Source organism: Dama dama, chromosome 7 (genome assembly GCF_033118175.1).
Source record: "Dama dama isolate Ldn47 chromosome 7, ASM3311817v1, whole genome shotgun sequence".
Lineage (NCBI taxonomy): Eukaryota > Metazoa > Chordata > Mammalia > Artiodactyla > Cervidae > Dama > Dama dama.
In genome coordinates this window covers 2766683-2789848 of record NC_083687.1, presented here as the reverse complement: position 1 = coordinate 2789848, position 23166 = coordinate 2766683, and the positions used below count along the sequence as shown (strand labels likewise).

Genomic DNA, 23166 nt, shown 5'->3' with positions numbered 1-23166 from the left:
GGGGCCCTGTGCTGGGTCACTGTGTGTATATGGGGGGTCCCTCTCTGGGGTGAGTGTGGGTCTCACCCACTCTTCACGGGCCCCTCCATTGCTGTCCTCTCTGCACCTCACGGCGCGAGAAGGAAGGGACTCTCCAGGTCAGGTTTCTTGCTGTTCTATCAGTGTCCCTTCTGCGTCATGTCTCCAGACGGGAACCTTAGTTCCAGATCCCCCAACTCAGCACTCACCTCTTGGTGCCTCTGAGAGGCCCTGGCAGCAGCCGGGCTCAGGATCCAAGCTCTGTGCTCCCCTCTCCTGAACTCTCGAGGTCACTCGATGACCTAGGACCCAACGCCTCCACTCAGACCCTGGCTGAGCCCCCACCGCTGTGCCCACCGTGGGGGATGCGGTGCAGAGTCAGGACTAGTCTCCAGGGAGGAACCACAGCACAAGTAGGCCTGTGCCCACGGCCCCCACAGCCCCGGGCCTGGTCCCACAAGTGGGGGCCCTGACAGGCATGGAGGCAGGGCCGTTCCTGCCAGCTCCTGGATCAGAGGCCCCCTTCTGGAGGGGGACTGTGCACCAGGGCAGTGTCTGTGACATAGAGCCCAGAATCTCTCTGGAGAAATGCTCGTCTCCCCGCTTTCCAGCTTGGATGAGCCCAAGGAGGAAAGCTGATGGCGTGTTCATTTTCTGCAGGTCCCTTCCATGCATGCTGGGTGACACATCCTGGCTGCTGGTGTCTTCCACCCCGGCCTCTGGAGTGAGTAAGACTGAGTGCAGGTGAGACCTGCTGTGACTCCTGAACAGTCCCTGGGCCTGTTGAGTCCTACCTGTACCCTGGGAGCCCCCTTGGGCCACACATGTAGGTAGAGGTCATGGACTGTGAGTCTGTCCTGAGTACCCAGTCCTGTAAAAGCTGATTGCTACCGTGGGAAAAAGTGAAGCTTCTCTGCTTGAGCTTCTGTTGCCTCTGGGAGCTTGGCCCTCTGTTGAGGGCCTCCACGTGGCCTCCCTCAGACAGGTCCGGGGAAGTACAGTAGAGGGGAGGCTCTGGAGCGATGCCAGCATGAGCCACCAGGCCCCTCACTTCTTTCCTCTGGCCCTGTGGACGGTGGTGGGACACCAATGCTCCTTGGTAAATGCACCATCAATGGGCTCCCCTGCCACTAACATCCTTCCCCTACATCCCATCCCAGCCACATCTGGGACAGAAAGGGGCTTTCAGGGCAGCAGCATCTACCCTGCTGTGACTCGGGGGTGAGGCTTGTCCCACCTCTGGACTCCCCTCCTTATTCTGACATGGGAGTTTGTCCCTGACACTTCTTGAGCCTGAGGGGAATTTCAGCTTCTGAACACACCTCCCCTACCAGCTGTACAATGTCCAGGTGGAGAGAGAGTAGGATGGAACTGAGCAAGATCCTGAGAAGTGGGAGGTCTTTAGGTTTAGTTCACTGTGACATGTCCTAAATGCTGTTGCTTGTTTCTCTAATGCTGGTATTATGGAAACTGAAGGCGCAGTTACGAAACTGGGATGAGGGTGAGTATCCATGCTGCGGTCACCCTCCCTTCACGGCCCCATCCCATCTGGAAGTCAAAGCAGGCACCTGGGAAGCGTGGACCCCGATGCCTTCCATCTCCCTCAGTGAGGCACCGAGAGGCCACTACCCGTACTCATGGGAAAAAAAAACAAAAAACAAAAAACATTTATTTCATGAAACAAAATTTCTGGTAGGAAGAAGCCTTTAGCACACAGAGGATGTGCTAACATTGGAGAAAAATGTATTTATCTGCATGGCATGCATTTTTTTCTTGGAGGAGAGTTTTCCTACCCAGAATGCTGTGAAAAGCATGTTGGATTCACCAGAAGAGGTATATTTCTGAGGAAGACCATGCCTTGGACAGTGGAGGGAATGGCCTGGGGCCCGTGTCACTCGTGAGCCATGCTGGCAGGCTCTGCCTGGAGGGGGACCTGGCTCCCCGGGTGAGAGGGCCCACTTGCTGTCCCTGGGACTGGTCCACTTACTCTTTTTGGAAAAGCTATGTCTCGTCGGGGTGGCTTGGTGATAACGGGGTGTATCTCTCCTCATTCTCCTTTCCTCTGGGCAAGACAGGATTCTGTGGTGGCAGCAATTTCTGAGCCTTGAAAACACATTCCTAGGTCACACTGGTACAGCCCATAATGAAGCATGCAGTGGGATTGTGTCTGAGAGTGCTGGGTGCCATACTGTGGTCACCTAATTGAGGTTACATTCCATAGCAAATGGGCCTGAGGTGAGGAGTGGCGAGCCACTCGCTTGCTTCAAAAATCCAAAAGGGTGGATCAAATCCTGCTCCATTAGAAGAAAGAAAACAGCAATTGGATGGATGTTAAAACAGTCGTTAGGCTGTATCGCGTTCGGGTCCCCAGAGAGAAAAATGTGAATTTTGCCCCCTAGGTTCGGTATCCAGGTTGACACACAGGCTGTGTACCCACAGGATCCAAGAATGCTCCAGATATACCTAGGCTTACTAGACCTCTCTTACAGAGGAAACGTGATGAAACAGACCTTTGAACGTTGTTTTGATTCTCCCTGTGACTGTGGGACACGTCCATATGATCACGGCCTCTGGGGATATTGCCACTGAAAAATGAACTTCAAGTAAGTGCTTCTAAGCCAAGTGTGACTCTCAGCACCCAGTATGCTGGGAAGCCATCTTCCTCCGAGGAGGCAATGGCATTAAAAGAGAGTGTTTTCCAGCCTCTATCTTACAGGAACGGTTTTGCCTCTAAGACGTGAGACCCCCCGCCCCCCAGGTCTGTTTGCAGGACATAATTGCAGAGTCAGGGCCGTGTATCTCCCTGCACTTCCCAAGCCTTACAAACACATCTCTATGTCACAGTCATACTGCTCATGAGGAAACAGGCTGCACGAGTGTGTCTGAGAGTGGTGGGTGCTATAGCGTGTTCACCTCACTGAGGTGGCATTCCACTGCAAGTAGGCCCGAGGCGAAGAGCTAAGCCCTGGCAGCTTGCTTCAGAAACTGCAAACGGTGGAGTAAAGCTACCTCTATCAGAAGTAAGAAAGCAGTAATTGGATGGATTCTCAAGCAGTTGCTAGGCCACACTGCATTAGGGATCCCCAAGAGAAGAATGTAAATTTTGCCCCCTAGGTCCTGTATCCAGGTTGACACACAGGGTGCTTCCCCAAAGGATCCACGAATGCTCCAGATAAACCTAGGATCACTAGACCTCTCCTACAGAGACAATGTGATGGAACAGATGTTTGGAAGTTGCTTTGACTCTCCCTGTGAGTGTGGGAACCCTGTCTCTGCTCACGGCCTCAGGGCACCTTGCCACTGAAAACTGACCTCCAAGCAAGTGCTTCCAAGCAGTGTGTGACTCGCAGCACCCAGAATGCTGGGAAAGCTATCTTCCTTCGTGGAAGGAAAGGCATCCACAGAAAGTGTGTCTTCATGCCTCTCTCTTGCAGGAACTCATTAGCTTCAAAGACATGAGACATCCAGGCCTGCTCCTAGCACCTAAATTATAATCAGGGCCGTGTGTCACCCTGCACTTAATGAGGTTTACAAACACATTCCTATGTCATAGTCATACTGCCCATGAGGAAGCAGGTTGCAGGAGTGTGTCTGAGAGTGCTGGGTGCCGTACTGTGGTCAACTCATTGAAGTGACATTACACAGCAAATAGACTTGAGGCAAGGAGTTCAGAGCTGCCTGCTTGCTTCAGAAATCCCAAAAGGTAGAGCAAATGTAGCTCTTTCCGGACGAAGAAAACAGCAATTGGAAGTATATTCAAGAAGTTGCCCAGCCACACATGTTTATGGCTCCCTGAGAGCATTCTATGAATTTTGCCCCCAGGCCCGGTATCCAGGTTGACACACAGGTTGTGTCCCCGCAGGATCCAAGAATGTTCCAGACATACTTAGGTTTACTAGATCTCTCCTACAGAGAACACGTGATGGAACAGACATATACACGTTGCTTTGACTTTCCCTGTGTGTGTGGGATCCCTCCCAAAGGAGGATTTTGCTTCTAAGACGTGAGACATCCAGGCCTCCTCCAAGGTTCTAAATCCCAGGTCAAGGCAGTGTGTCTCCCTGCACTTTCTGAGCCTTGCAAACACATTCCTGGTTCATACCGGTACTGACAATGAGGATGCAGTCTGTGCGGCTCTGTCAGAGAGTGCTGGGTGCCATACTGTGTTTACGCCATGGAGGTAACATGTCACTGCAAATTGGCCCAAGGCGAGGCGTTGTGAGTTGCCCACTTGTGTCATAAATCCGAAAGGGTGGGTGGAGCAAAGTTAGCTCTGTCAGAAGTAAGAAAACAGCAATTGCATGGATTTACAAGAAGCTGCTAGGCTGCACCTCTTTAGGGTCCCCCAAGAGAAAAATGTGAATTTTGGCTCCTAGGCTCTGTATCCAGTTTGAACGACAAGGTGTTTCCCTGCAGGATCCAAGAATGTTCCAGAAAGACCTAGGCTCACTAGATCTCTCCTACAGAAAAAGACATGATGGAACAGACCTATGGATGTTGTTTTGATTTTCCCTGTGAATATGCGAACCCTCCCAACATTCAAGGCATCAGGGGACTTGCCACTGAAAAATGACCTTCAAGCAGTGTGTGATTCTCAGCATGTAGGATCCTGGGACAGCTTTCTTCTTTCAAGGAAGGAAAGGCATTCACAGAGAGTGTGTTTCCAGGCCTCTATCTTGCATGAACCATTTTGCTTCTAAGATGTGAGTCCTCAGTTGCTGTTCCGAGTGCCTAGATTCCAATGAGTCAAGGCCATGTGTCTCCCTGCACTTTTCTACCCTTGAAAACAAATTCCTAGTTCATTCCACTATGGTTCCTGAGGATACTGTTGCGGGAGTGTTTCTGAGAGTGTTGGGTGCCATGCTGTGGTCACCTCATCAAGGTGACATTCCACTGCTAATTGGCCAGTGGCAAGGAGTTGTGAGCTACCTGCTTGCTTCAGAAATTCCAAGGGGTGGAGAAGAGTAAAGTCAGCTCTGTCACAAGTATGAAAACAGCATTTGGATGGGTTTTCATGCAGTTGCTAAGCCACACTAATTTAGAGGCCCCTGAAAGAAAGATGTAAATTTTTCGTCCTTGGCCTGTATCCAGGCTGACACGCTTGGTGTGTCCCTACAGGTTCCAAGAACTTTCCAGACGGAACTGGGCTCACTAGATCTCTCCTACAGAGCAGATGTGATGGAAGAGACTTTGGATGTTGCTGGGACTTTCCGTGTGAGTGCGGGACACCTCTGAATGGGCAGGGCCTCGGGGGAACTTTCCACTGAAAAACGACCTCCAAGCAAGTGCCTTTAAGCAGTGTGTGGCTCTCAACACGCAGGAGGATGGGAAAGCCATCTCTCTTGGAGGAATGAAAGACATCCACAGTGAGTGTGTTTTCAGGCCTCTATCTTGCACCAACTGTATCGCTTCTCAGACAGCAGACCTCCAGGCCTGCTTCGAGGGCCTATATGACAGAGTCAGGCCCGTGTGTCACCCTGCACTTACCAAGGCTTGCAAATACATTCCTAGGTCATAGCGGTACAGGCCATGAGAAAGCAGTGTGTGGGAGTGTGTTGAAAATGCTGGGTGCCATACTCTGGTCACCTCATCAAGGTCACCTTGCACCTCAAAAGGGCTCCAGGAGAGGAGTTGGGGGCCACCCCTTGCTTCAGAAATCCCCAAGGGGAGCAAAGCTAGCTCTGTCATAAGGAAGAAAACAGCAATCGAATGGACTATCAAGAAGTTGCTAGGCCGCACCGTGTTAGGGCTCCCTGAGAGCAAAATATGAATTTTGTCCCCTAGACCTGGAATACAGGTTGAAACAGGGTGTGTCCACACAGGATCCAAGAATGGTCCAGACAAACTAGGCTCACTAGATCTCTCTTGTAGAGGAAATGTGATGAAAGAGACATTTAGATGTTGGTTTGACTTTCCCTGTGAGTGTGGGACCCCTCCCAATGGGCAGGGCCTCAGGGCCCATTGCCACTGAAAAATGACCTCCAACCGAGTACTTTCAAGCAGTGTGTGACCCTCAGCAGGCAGGAGGCTGGGAAAGCCATCTTCCTTGAAAAAAGGAAAGGCATCCACAGAGAGTGTGCTTTCAGGCCTCTGTCTTGCAGCAAGTGTTTCACTTCTCAGACATCAGACCTCCAGGCCCGCTCCAAGGGCCTAAATTATGGAGTCAGGCTTGTGTGTCTCGCTGCACTTTCTGAGCCTTGCAAACACATTCCTAGTTCAGAGTGGTCCTGCCCATGAAGAAGCAGGCTCCGGGTGTGTGTCTGAGAGGGTCAGGTCCCATACTGTGGTCACCTGGTCGAGGGCACCCTGCACCTCAAATGGGCCCCCGGGGAGGAGTTGGGGGCTGCCCCCTTGCCTCAGAAATCCCCAAGGGGGGAGCAAACTATCTCTGTCAGAAGGAAGAAAACAGCAATTGGATGAATTTTCAAGCAGTTGCTAGGCCATACCACGTTGGGGCTCCCTGAGAGAAAAATGTGAATTTTGCCCCCTAGTGCCGGTATCCAGCTTGACACACAGGGTGTTTCCCTGTAGGATCCAAGAATGCTCCAGACAATCCTAGACTCATTAAATCCCTCCTGCAGGGGAAACATGATGGAACAGAGCTTTGGATGTTGCTTTGACTTTCCCTGTGAGTGTGGGTCCCCTCCCTAGGTGTAGGGCCTCAGGGGCCATTGCCACTCAGAAATGACCTCCAAGCAATGCTTACAAGCAGCGGGTGACTGTCAGCACACAGGAGGCTGGGAAAGCTATCTTCTTTTGAGGAAGAAAAGGCATCCAGAGAGAGTGTGTTTTCAGGCCTCTATCTTACAGCAACTGTTTCATGTCTCAGACATCAGACCTCTAGGCCTGCTCCAAGGCCCTAAATTCCAGGGTCAGGGCCATGTGTCCCCCTGAATTTTCCAAACCTTGTAAACACATTCCTAGGTCATACCAGTACTGCCCATGAAGATGCAGGCTGTAGGAGTGAGTCTGAGAGGGCTGGGTTCCCTACTGTGGTCACCTCCTCAAGGTTACCTTGCTCCTCAAATTGGCCCCAGGCGAGGAGTTGCAGGCCACCCCCTTGCTTCAGAAATCCAAAAGGGGAGAGCAAAGCTAGCTTTGTCAGAAGGAAGAAAAGAGCAATTGGATGGATTTTCAAGCATTTACTAGGCCGCACTTCATTAGGGCTCCCCAAGAGAAAAATGCGAATTTTGCCCCCTAGGACCGGGATCCAGCTTGACAGAGTGTGTCCCCATAGGATCCAAGAATGTTCCAGAAAGACCTAGGCTCACTAGATCTCTCCTGCAGAGGAAATGTGATGGAACAGACGTTTGGACATCGCTTTGACTTTCCCTTTGAGTGTGGGACCCCTCCCTAGGCACCGGGGCTCGGGGGCCACTGCCACTGACAAATGACCTCCAAGCAAGCGCTTTCCAGCCGTGTGTGACTCTCAGCCCACAGACAGCTGGGGAAGCTATCTTCCTTGGAGCCAGGAAAGGCAGCCGCAGAGAGAGTTTCCAGGCCTCTATCTTGCAGCAAGTGTTTCACTTCTCAGACGTCAGACCTCCAGGCCTGATCCAAGGGCCTAAATTGCAAAGTCAGGGCTGCGTGCCTCCCTGCACTTTTCAAGCCTTGCAAACACATTCCTAGGTCATAGCAGTACTGCCCACGAGGAAGCAGGCTGTGGGAGCGTGTCTGAGAGGGCCAGGTTCCATACTGTGGTCACCTGGTCGAGGTCACCTTGCACCTCAAATGGACCACAGGCGAGGTGTTTCGTGCTGCCCCCTTGCTTCAGAAATCCCAAAGGGGGAAGCAAAGCTAGCTCTGTCAGAAGGAAGGAAACAGCAATTTGATGGATTTTCAAGCAGTTGCTAGGCCGCACCACGTTAGGGCTCCCTGAGAGAAAAATGCAAATTTTGCCCCCTAGGTCTGGTATTCAGCTTGACACACAGAGTGTATCCCCGAAGGATTCAGGAATGTTCCAGACAGACCTAGGCTCACTAGCTCTCCCCTGCAGAGGAAACTAACACAAAATTGGAAATCAACTATATTCCAATATAAAAGAAACATCAAATTTAAAAAATGAGGTTGCTCCCATGCCTTCAAGGAGCCTCAAAAACCTGGCCTGCAGCTGCCTTCGGAATGCAGCTGTTACAACCCTGTCCCTGACTCCCTCCATTCCCGCTGCTCATGAATCCTGCCATTCTTCAGTTTTAGTGGACAAGCGTGTACCTAAACGATAGTAACTGAGCCTTAAAATGAGAACTATCAACAAATCGTTTGCAAAAATGTTCTAAGTAAATCATAAATAGCAGATGGAAGATTAAATCAAGAAGAGTTTGGGTAAAGCTCACCACTTGAGTTCCAAATTATGATTGTATTAGAAGTAGATGCCTTGAAACAGTTGAGAGGCTATAAAAATAAATGATTCAATGCTGAAATGTTTCCCAAATTAATTCAAATTGACATGAATAAAAATAAAACTATCCCAACAAATATGACAAATACGTCCAGTACACACCACCACTTGCTAGCTTTAGAAACTATACAGCTGATACCTAACCTATCCAGCTGCCCTACAATAAGAGCCTTAGCTCTGTACACATTTAAATAGATTACATTTTGTAAAAAGTTTTTTTCTTGAGAATATGTTACTGTTCTAACATCTTAATAGTCAATTACAAGAATTAAACCGATTGACAGCTGCACTAAGCACTTCTACAAAAACATCAGTTAGCTCATCAGCTATAACGACTCTGGGAAAGAAGAAGCTAGAAATATAAGGAAGCAGCAGGTTTTCCGACTCCACCTGTCCTCGTACATCAGACCCCGGCCACTTCCCTGGTGCAAACACATCAACACAGAATAAGCCTCTTACTTCACTCACAGTGCATACACAGATGGTGATAGGTAAAACTTGGAGAGCTCTTCTTAGACAACCATGATACTATTTGCTGCTTCCATAACTTTCAATACCTTTTTGTAATGTCTCAAATAGTAAGATAGGCTGAAAGACAATGAAAAACACTTATTACTTATCACTAAATACATATGGTATCATATCTATCACTGTTTTTAAAAGTTCCTTGCACTAAAATAGGACCCTACATAGAGCAAAGCGTTAATTTCCTCACAAGAATGACATCCAAAATATGGTCTCTGAACTGCCTGTACTTTTCCTCCTTACCACCAGTGGAAGTGATAAACGACCCTAATGATTTATCAAGGAAGTGAAATCATTACCAAAAATTAAGAGTATCTATTGTTAGTAGCAAGAGGTATGGTTTTTTTTGGGGGGATGGGGTAGGCAGAATTTTATAAGTTTATTTTGAAGAAGTTACTTTTTAAAGTGTTCAAAAATGTTTTACAACTGATCTTGCAGTTTTCACAAACTGGAAAACTAAATGACGTGCAAAGGCCGTTGACAGGGCGCTGGTTACAGAAATGAGAGTGGAGCCAGGAGCGGACTCTGACTGAGACACGGAAGGTGAGGACGGGCATGGAGCGGCGCACACGCTCCCCCCAGAGCAGAGGGACTCGGGTGTGCAGCGCAGGCGATGGCGGAGCACACGCCGTCTTCCTGGCCTAAAGCGCAGAGGAGGGTGCCGGCTCCTCTGATACCGTTGCAATAATTTTGAGATCAATTCCTATGGAAAATATTAAAGGTCTCTCCTTGGAAGAGGTCATCGCATGTCCCTACCTCACTGCTGTAGACAAATGGATCTGAATTACAAATATTACTTGATCCGACACATGAAAAATGTCATCCCTCCTCAAAATATAGATGTATAGGCTTTCACAAGCCTGTACATTTTCTATGGTACATACTCTTTGTTTATAAAAAACATACATACATAGATACATACACACACATAAATGAATACAGAAAATACCTGAGAGTTCATTTCCTTATCAGCCATTTCTTTCTGCTTTTGTTTGGCAAGGTGATTGGCCAGGATTCCCTCCTGTAAGATTCTGGCATTCCGTTCTCCAGAAAGCTGCTTCTGAGCATCATGTCACTCTTCCATAACCTGGAGAGACACTATATGAAGTTTTTGGGCCCATATTATGAAAAGAAAAAGAAACAGTTAAAAGTTTAGAAGCAGAATATAAAATATATAAAACTGTTTAGAGGAAGTAGCCTTTTCAAGCACAAGAATCTTTATCTCAATTTAAATCTTAATTTAAATGTCTTAATTTGGATCTTAATTTAAATGTCTGCTAAATTTATCACAGAGCAAAAGCATGCAGATATATTATTGTGAAAGGAAATTTCTTTACAAAGCATTTAACTAGCTCCTTCACAGTCTCAAGCCAAGTTAGACTGTATTTTAACATTTAAAAACCCAAAATTAATACATGGATTGGAATTAAGAAGATTATTTTGTCTAATGTATCAAAAGTGCCAATCATTATGTTAATAATTAACCTCAAGTTATATCCAGTCCTCCACTCAGAAAACACATACAGAGCATCTATTAGAAGCCAAGAATAGTAAGAAACTAATCACTTAAACTACGAATGTCACAGTTCATACCTAGGTTGGGATAACACCTTGTTTGAAATCTAAATAATACATATTAAATAAATGGGATATTATAAATAATATTGATGAAATGGTGTTAGAAATTTGAAATTTTCAGCAACGATTACTCTACCTGATTCAGATCCTTTCTCAGTCTTCAGTTCCATCTAGTGCTGTGAGAGTGAGTTCAAGTTGCTGTTTCATTTCAGCTTCTTTACTATATTGGTCTTCCTTTCTTCTTAACTGCTCCCTAATTTTTTCTTATAATATGTCAGCATTTCTTCTATTCTCTTCTTCTTGCTTTAGGGTCAATCTGCAAAATTTATAGAGCTCTTCTTAAAAAAAACATGAGACTATTCACTGCTGCAGTAACTTTCATTCCCCCTTCACAATGTTTAAAATAGTAAAATGGGGGGAAATACAGTGAAGAACACTTAATAATGATCACTGTTTTCATGCAGAGGGTTAAGAATAAAACAGCATGCATATTTTTTTCTGTCTTGAGAAAAATGGCTACTTCATACTTCTGTGGGTGGAAATGAAAAGTAATCTAAACTTTCTAAAGAATAGTTTAGAAATATGGATCGAAGACTGTTTCTATACGTTCTCATACTTTAACCAAATAAATCACTATTATTAAAGAAAATGAATTCAAAATAATGAGACATGTAGAAATGAATCTGTAGAAAAGATGTTCCTTGTAAGATTAAACATAATACAGAAAAGTGAAAAAGAATCGAAAGTCAATCTGTTGAATTGTGAATGAGGTTTCTGTTATGGTGGACTCCTGTATGATCATGAAAATGATGATTTGGAAAAATATACATTAAGTCATTAGAAGCATTCACTGTTAAGAACTTATATTACTTCCATGAATTTCACACTCCAGAATACTAACGACGTATTCTCTGCTGTAAAATCCCAGAGGGTAAGTTAAAAATTATAACACAGCTAGGTCTCTGCAGTATTGAAGTAAAGAACAGTTCATATATCGCTTTAAAACTAGGATGTGCAGTATCTCAAGCTGCCAAGCTCTCGTTGCCACTCCACTTTCTGATGCCCTAACTCTGATTCACTTCTTTTCTCTCGGACAGTTCTTTCTGTAGCTCATGGACCTTATTTTCCAGTTTTTAAATTTCTCCTCTAAGTAGTTCACAGTGGCTTTATTAAAGTTCTATTTATCTTTCACATGAAAGAATTGCATCCCGAATTTTCAACAAGCTAACACAATCTGCAACAAGAAGAAAACACATAGAAACAAGAAACACACTGATGTGAGTAATTTTTGAGTATAAAGGACTGTGTCTTTCATGTCTACTCCTCCATACACTGAACAAATATTGAGTGTCTATCAAGTGGAAGACATTATTCTAAGCTCTCCAGACAAAACACATGACCCTGGCTCTTGTTTAGCTTGCAGTCTAGTAGAAGAGAAAGAGAAATGAAATAATGACATATATATGTATATATATAAAATTATAAATTCAGGTACAGTAAGAATGATCATAGGCTCAGCGTATACACTCACTTTCACTGTCTTTTAATACAAAACATATCTATAAGATGCACAGCACTGTAATATCCATAGCTCTAGAGCAGTCGTAGACAAGGTGAGCATGTATTACTACACTATACACAAACAGGCTTTGTACTGATATTTACACCATGGTCCTACCTTTATACCTCAAGCCAAGTGGTTCTACTTGCAATGTGGAAATCTTAGAGTGAAGACATCACCATCCTGGGAAGCACTTTCAGATGACTGAGTTCAGTCATTCAGGTAGCTCACGTCATTAATCTGTGCTTTGACCTACATATAAACAATACTGTTTCACAATGTCCTTAAAATATTTATAAAATATACTAACTGTGCAAAGGTGATAAATACCTCGTCATTAAATGAAAAACAGACACTTCTTAAAAGGACAGATTTTTACCAAAATGATACTTTGATCAATAGTGTTTCTAAATTAAGTTCTCAAAGTGTATGTCTCTACAACATATGAAGATTTTCTGTTTTGACACTATTCCTTTTACAAACTATATTTTACTAGGATGATATTTTTTATAATTAACTTTTTTATTATACCTTATTCTTTTCATTAGATGTTTTCTTTGCAGCCCTAAAATAACAAATGATTCTTTTCAGGCTAATATTAAATATTTAAAAATACAAACAATATCTAAACTTTGGCTTTTGACATAAAACCTTTGCACTGGGAAGTAATTTTTTACTAAAAGATTAAACAATGAATAAGAGTGGCATTAATGGACAAAGAAAATATATGAATAATACTAATAAAGCATTGAATTTAGATCAAAGGAAAAGGAAAAATATAACATTACTTGTGTTATTTGATAGGAAGCAGTATACCAGGGTTTGCGGCAGTTGTCATTTTCAATAAGAACTACCTTTTATGGCAGTGAAACCTATCTTGGAGTTTTCCTTAATTCCTTATAAGAAAGAAACCCATTTTTAAGAAAACCACAATAACCATGATGTTAGTCTTCTGAGGACTTCCTATGCAACCACTATGCATTATGATCAGCACTTGCCATATCTGAAGGCACTTTTGATCCTCACAGTGATTCTCGAAGACAGGTAATGCATGAGGTCCTCTACACGGGGAAAGATGGGGCACAGAGAGACTGAGGACTGTGTCCAAGCCCACAGCAGGTCACCAACAGACCCAGAGTTCAAACTCAGGAAGTCTGGCCTCAACACTGCGGCTCCAAAGCATGCTGAGAAAGTGAGATTTGAATAAGTCTTTCTAAGTAATATGATAGCAAATGAATCTATATTATTATTCCATGCCTACCAATAGCTATAAATAATTAATGATTTCTGAATCTTAGCATATTTCTAAAAAAATCAAACATCTTTCCATGTAGGCAATATTGGAAATCTACTTGCAATAAAGACTTGCTTTTTGGAAAGAAATTCATCAATAGGCATTCATGTAACCATTCTGCTCTTTCTACATGCATCTGACATGCACTTATTGAGCACACAAGATGTGTTAACGACACTCTTAGTATGGGAAGCATGGTTTTACTAATTTAGAACTTTATGATCCAAAAATAATAATTAAGGAAAGATTGTCAATAGCTTTTTCTACTGAATATAAACAAAAATTCCCCCTTTCCCAGGAATCTATAAACAACATGAAGTTAATATGATGTGATGTTTCAGAGTACCTTACAAAACTGTAGCTACTCACGATGATACGATCATCCAGAATCACCAAGGAATAATTAAATCCTATTCAGTATAGCCTAAGGGTTTGTATATTCATGATTCTATAATTTTTAAAAATCTATGTATGATAGATTTAATTGAAGCAATCATCTGCATATTCAATTACATAAGAATATTACACTTCAGAACCAATGAACAAGCCCTTACCACAAAACTATATATCAACAGAAGTATTGTGTACAATTAGTTTACTGTAATAGTTGAAAGATAATGTCATACAATCAATAAGCTTTCTAAGATTGGAAATGGAAACAAGATTCAACTCAATAAACACGTCCTCTGCTGGCTCATTTTTAGCAGCATATATACACTAAAAGCTCCCCTCTGAATATAAAATAGGAAACTCCCGTGAACTCCCTATTCCTCTTCAGTTACCATCCAGTTCTCCGCTGCCTGTCCCAGGAAATAGCGCCTGTGCAGCTGTTTACGTGTATTTGCTACAGTTCAGCTGCCAAGGGGACGAGGCCCTGAAACGACTCCTGGCCAAAGGCCCTCGTCCTCACCTTACCCTTTTGCGGTTAGGTGAAAAGTAACTTGCCTTACCCGAAAATAGGAGAAAAACCTGAACTCAAAACCCAATTTTGTCCCTGTTTGTTTGAATTAATTCATGTATATTAAATCTACCAAAAATGAATTAGGAGATGATTTTTAATGTTATAAATGCTGGCTTCCCTTAAAAATATTTCCTCTCACTATATCTTAAACAGGGAGTCCCTACAGCACATTTGAAAGCTTTTTTTTTTTTTATTTTTTTTTTTTTAAGGACTAATATCTGGAAAACAGACAAACTTTATATTATGAGGAGCCAAAATCTATTAACACCAATCAGAAAGAGAAACCAATTCCTAAATTAATGCAAAGTATATATAATGATAATGTTATACATCAATACATATTACCTGCTTAAATTCAGTTATGTGTGTACTCAGTCCTGCCTGACTCTTTGCATCCCCTAGGACTGTAGCCTGCCCGGATCCTCTGTCCATGGGGACTCTCCAGCCAAGAACATGGAGTGGGTTGCCACAACCTCCTCCAGGAGATCTTTCCAACCCAGGGATTGAACCCAGATCTCCCAACAATACTGGAGTGCGTATCCTAGCCTTTCCACCGGGGGAATTTCCTGAGCCAGGAATTGAACTGGGGTCTCCTGCATTGCAGGTGGATTCTTTACCAGCTGAGCTACCTGGGAAGCCCCTACATTCAGTTATATTAAATCCTAACAGCCACCGATGAAAGTGGATAAAGCATTTTTAATAATATTTACTGATTTCCCACCTGGAAATGAAATAAACTATAAAGGTATTATTTGTACCCTAACAACAAAGGTCCAATCTGGAAGGTTCAATACTTTTAATAGGCATTTGGGCTGATTCTATGATCTACTCTGTTGCTGAATGCTCATCCCTAAGTCCATCCTAAAGGAGGTCAGTCCTGAGTGTTCATTGGAAGGACTGATGTTGAAGCAGAAACTAATACTTCGGCCACCTGTTGCGAAGAGCTGACTCATTTAAAAAGACCCTGATGCTGGGAAAGACTGAAGGCGGGAGAAGAAGGGGCGACAGAGGATGGGATGGTTGGATGGCATCACTGACTCAATGAACCTGAGTTTAGGTAAACTCCGAGAACTGGTGATGGACGGGGAGGCCTGGCTTGCTGCAGTCCACAGGGTCACAAAGAGTTGGACATGACTGAGCAACTGAACTGAACTGAACTGAAGTCAACTATGCTGAGATATCAGACAGAATGAATCTTTAGTCTTGGCACCAGTGACTGGCAATTTCAACAGAAAACCTTGACCACTGGCAATGATTTCTCTCTACACATATCTAGGTCAGGGACCATCATTGTCCTATTGTTCATAAATTCAACTCTTTAATCCTATGATTCGGTATTTGATCTCACCTTCTTTACCATGTAAAGAAATTATAAAAATGGAAGAAGTAAACAGTAGTCAGGAGAGCTTTTTGCCTAAATTCCAAAGACAAGCTATAAATTACAGTAGACTCTAACAATATTTTATGTTTTCTAATTGAAGTGCTATAAAAACTTAAGTGATCATCTGTTGATTCTAAAAGTCTACTTTTGAAAGGTAATTTTCTTTGTTATGAACTTTGTTGCAAACTGTATTATGTTGTTAAAGACTAGAAAATAGTATTAAACCAGAAATTTAAATTTACACTTTCACATACCTGTGAATGGTTATTTTCATCTCCATCAGATTTTTCTTATTTTTCCTCTCAGGTCATTTCTAAGTCTAGTTCTGCTAACAAATCTGTACGTTTTGTTAAAATTACCTAGAATATTTAGATAAAAATAGAATATTTAAAACATTGCATCAAATGACAGCTTGTATCAATCTTTTTTTTTCATTTATTTTTATTAGTTGGAGGCTAATTACTTTACAATATTGTAGTGGTTTTTCCCATACAATGACATGAATCAGACATGGATTTACATGTGGTCCCCATCCCGATCCCTCCTCCCAGCTTATATCAATCTTAATCTTCAGCTGAATTTTTACTTCTTTAAGAAATACTTCCAATGATCTAAAACTTCAAGAAACCTTTTGGGAGATACCAGAATTCATCAGGTTACAGAGACACAAACATCTCAAAGATTCATTCATAAATTCATCCAAACATCAAGGAACAAAACAATCAGAAACCAAACAAAATTTCGAAATACTGGACAGACACATAAAGCCACAATCTCTTTTCTTCTCTACTTCATAACAACACACCAAGCTTCAGCTGCAACGTTATTCATTTACAAAATTCTGTTACTGTTTTTCCCCTTTTCTCAATTCCTTAAATTGAAATACTTCTTGCCCAAGAAATTATTTTTCACTTTTTAAGACTCAGCCTGCTTTGTAAAGTTCTCCTTGATTATAGCTGTTTTTTTCCCCAGATAAACAGGTATCTCTTTCCTAAAGTTCCTTAGGACTTTATAGATTTTTCAAGTGTATCTTCATCACCTGAATGTAAGTTATTTCTTCACATGTCTACCCTCTTGGCTCTTAGACTGCAGAGGACAAGCTCTTAAGAATCACCCAGGTATACAGAAGTCTTTAGTTCTTTTATTCAATAATTATTTGGGGGGTTCCTGCTCAGTACTAGACGCTGGACTTTAAAGACAAATGTAGACAAAGGGGGTCAGGGATGACTTTTCGAGAGAGACTGCCTGAGCGCAGACTTCGGCAGTTCACGGGAACAGCGGGCAGGAGAGGGAGCGCACGGAAGGCTGCAGCAAGACGGCGACAGAAGCGCACAGGAGAGGGTGAACATTTGTCCAGAGCGCAGGGACAGGTGAGGGGGCGTCAGCAGCGGCTCAGGATTCCAGAGCAAAGGACAGAAAGGGCGAGAGATGGAGAGTCAGGCGCAAGTCAGACTATGAAAGCATCACGCGTCGCTGTAAGATGTCTACATATTAATGCAATTTGACGAGTGGTTTATGGTCACATGTGCTTTTAAGACAGGTGACTCTAAACACTACAGGGGATGGAATCTCAAGGGCATACAAATAAATGGAGGGAGAAGAATCTGAAGGCATTAATAATGAAAAAAAAAAAAAAAAAGGAGAGGCAGGCCTATACTGGGGAATGGTTCCAGAAATATTTAGGATATAAAATGTTCTAGGTCGAGTACAGAATAAATCTATATGAAATTAATACATGTACAAATCCTGGGACCCTAAAGGAGTAGACTCTGCCAGTTACTCTTTAAAAGGTAGCAACTGAGAAGAGATTGAGAATCTTCATGAACTGTCTGAAGTTGCTTCTATTTATTTGGTGGTTTTCCTATGTCACTTCTTCCAGTGTCGAAAGAATTCAGGTAGGTGATTTATTTGAATTTGTGCTTCTTGGACCTACTAAGCTCACTGAGAAACAAGAGCAACCAAGTCACTTGTAGAGATGTTAACACACACACACACACACACACACACACACACACACACACACAAACACTTTGAGTTGATGGCTTGTGGTCACTATTCTAGGAGATAACTGAGAATCTTGTAAACGCAAAGGTAACTTCTACAGGTGAGGAAAGAAAAGGAAAAAACAATAGGACTGAAAAAAGAACAGTGTATGATTTCTTACTATAGCCCTGATTGTATGACCAATTGAAGGCACTAAATAAATTGGTATTCATGGACAACACGTACCAGATGTGGTTACTCAATAGACTGGGCATCCTAGTAGAATAAGAATTGCTTTTCTATACACTGCTTTTAAATGATATAGCACTCCTTAAAACCAACATTCCTTCTGAACTATTAATTCATTACAAATAATAAAACAAGTCGATATATTAGACAGGTACAACTGAGGAGGTACTATGTAGCAATTTCCCATGCCTCCCATTGTCACTGGGAAAGCCATTTCTAAAATATATAATGTCATAGAAAACACAAGAAATATTTTAGCATTTGGCTTCAGAGGTGCTCCTGCAGTCATACTCAATACAATTTATAACTAATACTTATGAATTCAGAGCTATGCAAAAATATGGCTGCGAAGCCACATTTTGAGAAGGCAATCTCTAGATGTCTACCTAGGTCTCACAAGTAGATGCAAAATCCTAAATATAATCCTGCTACCCACTCTCAGGTATGCTACATGATAGACTAAATGAATTTACTTTCTCCTAACTCTCTTTGTCATGGATTCTCTTACTAGGGTCAGAGGAAGAATGCAAACACCTTTCTAAGAAATACTGTTTGGCTGCAGGTTGCATAAAAGGAGTCAGCACACAGTAGGTTTTGCCACAACATTTAATTTTGGAAATGTCAGTGCCCAGGTGGCCCAGGGCTGAGTGCTCTGGGCTTCTTCACTGCCTTGTTGCTTTCTCTGTGTTCTGGCAGCTGAGACTTGCACAGCTGATGGAGCATGTGATTCCCTACCAGAAACACCACTCAAATATTCACCTTTTCTTTATCTATTAAGGTTGTCAAGGGAGTGTGTAATTTCCTCGGTTCTGTCTTGTCACAGCAAAAATTTGAAGCACCAGACGTTAAACCTCTCGGCGCGTCACAACTCTCTTAAAGTGTTATAGCTCCATGTTACAGCTCAGTTTTATTTGGAAAATACATCCTGGAGGTGTGAGGGCATGCAGACCCAAAAGACGCAAAGAGAAGAGAGGGAGAGAGAGAGAGAGAGAGAGAGTCAGAGCCCATACGCATGGGGGAGACACACCCGGCCCTTTGGTTCCTCCTTTTATATGTTTTTTTCCTCCCCATGGGCTTGCCCCATGTAAATTGGGCTAGCCAGGAGTACTGTTTGTTCTACCTGAGGTCCTCACTCCGGTCCTCGGACCTTCCTTTGTTCTATCTTTGTGGGCTCTACCCTTCCTAGTCTTTCAGCCACCACCGTTCTGGACTCTTTTTTCCTATTCTAACTACCTAACAAGGTCATCTGTTCCAAGTTTGTGGATGCTGACTGATTTTTGGTCATTGGTTGTGAAATCAACAGACACTGATCATCAACTTGCAAATGCCTGGCTCTTTGACAAGTCTCATTACTGAGGCTCAAACTAGTAGAATCCCAATCTGAAAAATCTGAAAACAAAGTCTCCATTTATTAGAATGTGAGTAAGAATACAACTCTGACTACCTCCTACGAACTCTTATGTCAGAGAATCACTTCCACGTCCTCCTCTCCCCTCAAACTCACTACTCCTTCACGGCTTACTGTGTCTTACACGTCATTGCCATTTATGAAGAGATGCTAACTAGTGTGTCTCATTTTTTCTAATTTTTACTTTTCTAGTATGACTTACATTGATTCACTCAATCTGTTCCCTATTCTGTATTCCATAAGAACTTTATGAATAATTTAATTGCCACAAAATTATTAGATATTAAAAATCTTGCATGTTTCAAAATCAGTGTAGTGTTTATTGAAAATGACAACTCTAGCATTTAGGGAATGAACCCTATTCATCTGTTTTGTTTGAAAACTTAGTTTGGTTTGCTACATCATGCTAATGCTTCAAAGCATTTCTGTGAAACAACTGCCAAAAACTCAGTTATCTTAAATAAAAGAAAAAGAAAGTCAATGCCTTCCATATTCAAATTAATCTACTTCAAATAACAAATATCAATACAACATATACCTTTGATGCCTGAGAGTTACTTAGAGTGGCTGGGGTTTCCCCTACTTCTAGCACCACCACCCTTCTCCCCAACCCCCAGTATTCTCTGGAGCAACAACGATTTTATCTCTTTTCAATGTAAATACACTGAAGCCATCTAGAAGGAATTCTCTCAAGTGTCCTCATCAACTCCAAACTCACCTCCCTAAGGACTTACTTTCTTCCTTTCCTCCTTTCACTAGAATCTCTCTTCTCCAAAGGGTAATCTCTGGATCTGTGGTCTTAATTCTTCCCCCTTTACAGTCTTTCTATGGATCATCTCCACCACTTCTTTTTCCCTTTGCTTAGCAATGGTATCTTACACCTGTAATTGCTACTTCAACTCCTTGCTTCCCTCTGGCTATAAACACGCTCAGAAAGAAAAATAAAATAATGCTTTTTCTTGATCCTGTTATGTCCTGCACTATCCAATGCTCTTCTTCCAGATGTCTCTAAAGGCAAGGCTATACCCTTGCTACTCAGAGAGCTTGCTAGAAACACAGAATCTCAGACCTCCTGCTCAGCAAGTGCCCTTTCCACAAGGTCCCCAGGCAACTAATTCAAATGCGAGAAACTCTGGTCTATATATTTATACATAATTTCAATGTATTTAAATATACTTATAAATATATTTAAATAAATATAAATAATTAAAATAATTAAATAAATATAAAATTAAAAATATTTTTAAAATATATATATTTTATTTATATATATATTTTGTTTTCCTCTTGGACATGGATCAGATGGAATCTTAGTTCCCTGACCACGGATCGTACCTGAACCCCCTGCATTGGAGAGGCTTAACCACACAGAGTCTTAACCATTGGACCAGACCACCAAGGAAGTCCAGGATCTCATGACTTAGCTCCGTAAATGGCAATCTCAATTTAATCTGTGGCTGACACCTGATAAGATACACTATTTCCCTCCTCATCTTTTTCGTCACTAGAGGTCCAACAGATGATTTTCTCTGGCTATTAGAATATGTCAGCAGTCCCATTTTAATTCAACATTCTGTTAATGAGTTTTCTATCAAATCCAGTTCTTACCTTCTACTTGTCCATTTAATGTCTTTTTTCCTCTTTGGCCAGCAGCGCCAGATAAAGGATCCACATACTTCTGTGGAAGGCTCCCAGAGATACTCTCTTAAAATTAATACTCAGTTGCCTGAAGATTTCCTAAACCCTTTCTAAGAAAATACCCTACTTTTAAAAACTGCCCACATTTAACCCGGTAAGACAGGTTTTGCCAAGATCCCACAGCTGGTAAGTGTCAGAACCAGGATGCTGACTTCAGACACAGTGCTGGATCACCATGCAGCAGCCGCCTGCAACGAAGAGAGCAGGCCCTTCCTATCTCCTTCCACTGGTGCCACCTTCAAACAGGGCAGCCTTACTTTCTGTTTCTTCAAGTACGATCGCCATAAAGGTACTCTGCACATCCAAAATGCTTTGTATTATTAGCATAGAAGTGAAAGTCGCTCAGTTGAGTCCGAGTCTTTGCGGCCACCTGCACTATATAGTCAATGGAACTCTCCAGGCCAGAATACTGGAGTGGGTAGCCTTTCTTTCCCTTCTCCAGGGGATCTTTCCAACCCAGGAATCAAACCGGGGTCTCCTGCATTGCTGGCGGATTCTTTACCAACTGAGCCACCAGGGAAGCCCTTGCTAAAACATCACTAAAGCAAACTGCTGTTGTCATAAACCCACATATTTATCACTACCCCCCATGCTTTTGTGTCTCTTGAAATGTTTCTTGCAGATCAACTAGACAATCCAAATGCAGTAATACTTTCAAGTTTCAAGAACTATCTTTTCAAGGCCGAAGAGGTAAAACAAACAAACAAACAAACAAACAAAACCCCACAATTCAGCCTGTTTCTGACCCTCTCTAGCAGTTTTACACACACACATGCACCAAAGAAACACACATGTGGCTGGCAGGCTGGGACTGACACACTATTGTGAATGAAACATAACTAACGGGGGCCAACTGTACCACACAGGGGACGCCACATTCTGTGACAGCCCGTATGGAAAAAGCGTTTCTAAAGAGAGCTGATACACATATAGACACATAACTGATTCACTTCGCTGCACAGCCAACACTGAGACAATACTGTAAATCAACTCTACTCCAATAAACACCGAGGGGAGAACAGAAGGAAGAAACAAACACAAACATGTGGCTACAGACTGACCTGGAACAATGCAGCAGTTTTTAGATAAATGTCACTTCAGAAGCCAAAGTGTTGGGTAGGAAAATCAAGATATTGTCATTATCCTCAAATTAAAAACAAATAGGAGCCCGGCGGCGGCAGGGCCCAGGCACTGGCCAAGCCCACCGCTGGCGCCTCGCACCTTTCTCCCGGCTCCCGCCGGGCCCTCGCGGAAGGGGCCCGGGTTCCACGGCCAGCTGCCCGCCCCTCAGGCGAGGACGACCGCCCGCCCTCCCGGCTCAGGCCGGCGCCCGTGTCCCAATGACAGGGCCCCGTTTCTGGCTCACACGCCCCCTGCGGTGCGGGCTCGGCTCGCCGCTCCCACGTTCCCAGCTCACGCTCCCGGCTCCCCGCCCCGCCAGGCTCGCCGCTCACCCGCCGCCCTCGCCCCGGTGCGCCGGCGGCGCTCCCGCTCTCCCCCGACGCCGGCCCGCGCTCCCCGGCCGCCCGCCCCGCGCAGGCGCCCGCCCGGTCCGCCGCCCACACGACCCCCGACCCCCAGGCGCCGGCCGCTACTCGCCGCTCACGCCGTCTGCGCGCCGCTGACCTCGCAGAGGCTCGGCTAAGCTCTCCGCCCGGCGCCTGCGCCGAGTTCTGCAGAAGGCCGTGGAGCCGCCCGGGAGCTGCCCCGCGCGGCCGAGGGAAGGCTGCCTGAGTCGGGGCACCCTGAGGGCGGGGGCGGGCGGGCGCCTCCCGGGCCGCTCCTCTGGGGCTGCACAACCGCGAGCGGGATGGCGGTTGTGCTTGCGGTTCCACTCCGTGGCTGTGGGCAGGTCGGTTTCGCTGGCTTCCCGCGCGCGGGGGTCGCCGCCATTTCCTCAGCGCCCCCCCGCCCCGCTTCCTGGAAGCCGCTGCGCGCGCGGGCTGCGCGGTGGGCGTCTCGCCCCGGTGACGCGCGGAGAGACCGGGAGACGGGCGGTTGGAGCTCAGGTGCGAGTTACCCCGCAGAGGTGGGGACGGGGTAGCCCGGGCCTTAGGGCCGCGCCCTGAGGGCTGCGGTGTGGGTAGCCCCCCGGGGCCGGCCAGGCAAACA

General features: G+C 44.2%; 1 protein-coding gene across 5 annotated transcripts in view; it reads right to left on the bottom strand.

Annotated features, from left to right (window-relative positions):
• Positions 1-22723, bottom strand: part of LOC133059340 (spermatogenesis-associated protein 31A6-like) — a 37443-nt gene extending 14720 nt beyond the window's left edge. The window contains exons 1-4 of one of the 5 annotated variants that reach the window (XM_061146318.1): positions 12198-12336; positions 10656-10835; positions 9891-10028; positions 8885-9004 (exon numbers count right to left, since the gene is read on the bottom strand). Coding sequence is in view for 4 of the 5 variants with exons in the window: in XM_061146316.1 (XP_061002299.1) it covers positions 9891-9917 (27 nt within the window). In the remaining variant the exon portion in view is untranslated. Of the gene's footprint in view, positions 1-8884; positions 9005-9890; positions 10040-10655; positions 10836-12197; positions 12337-22680 lie in introns of those variants that run through there. The other 4 variants (XM_061146316.1, XM_061146313.1, XM_061146314.1 and 1 more) reach the window with 4 other exon arrangements.
• Positions 22724-23166: the final 443 nt, after the last annotated feature.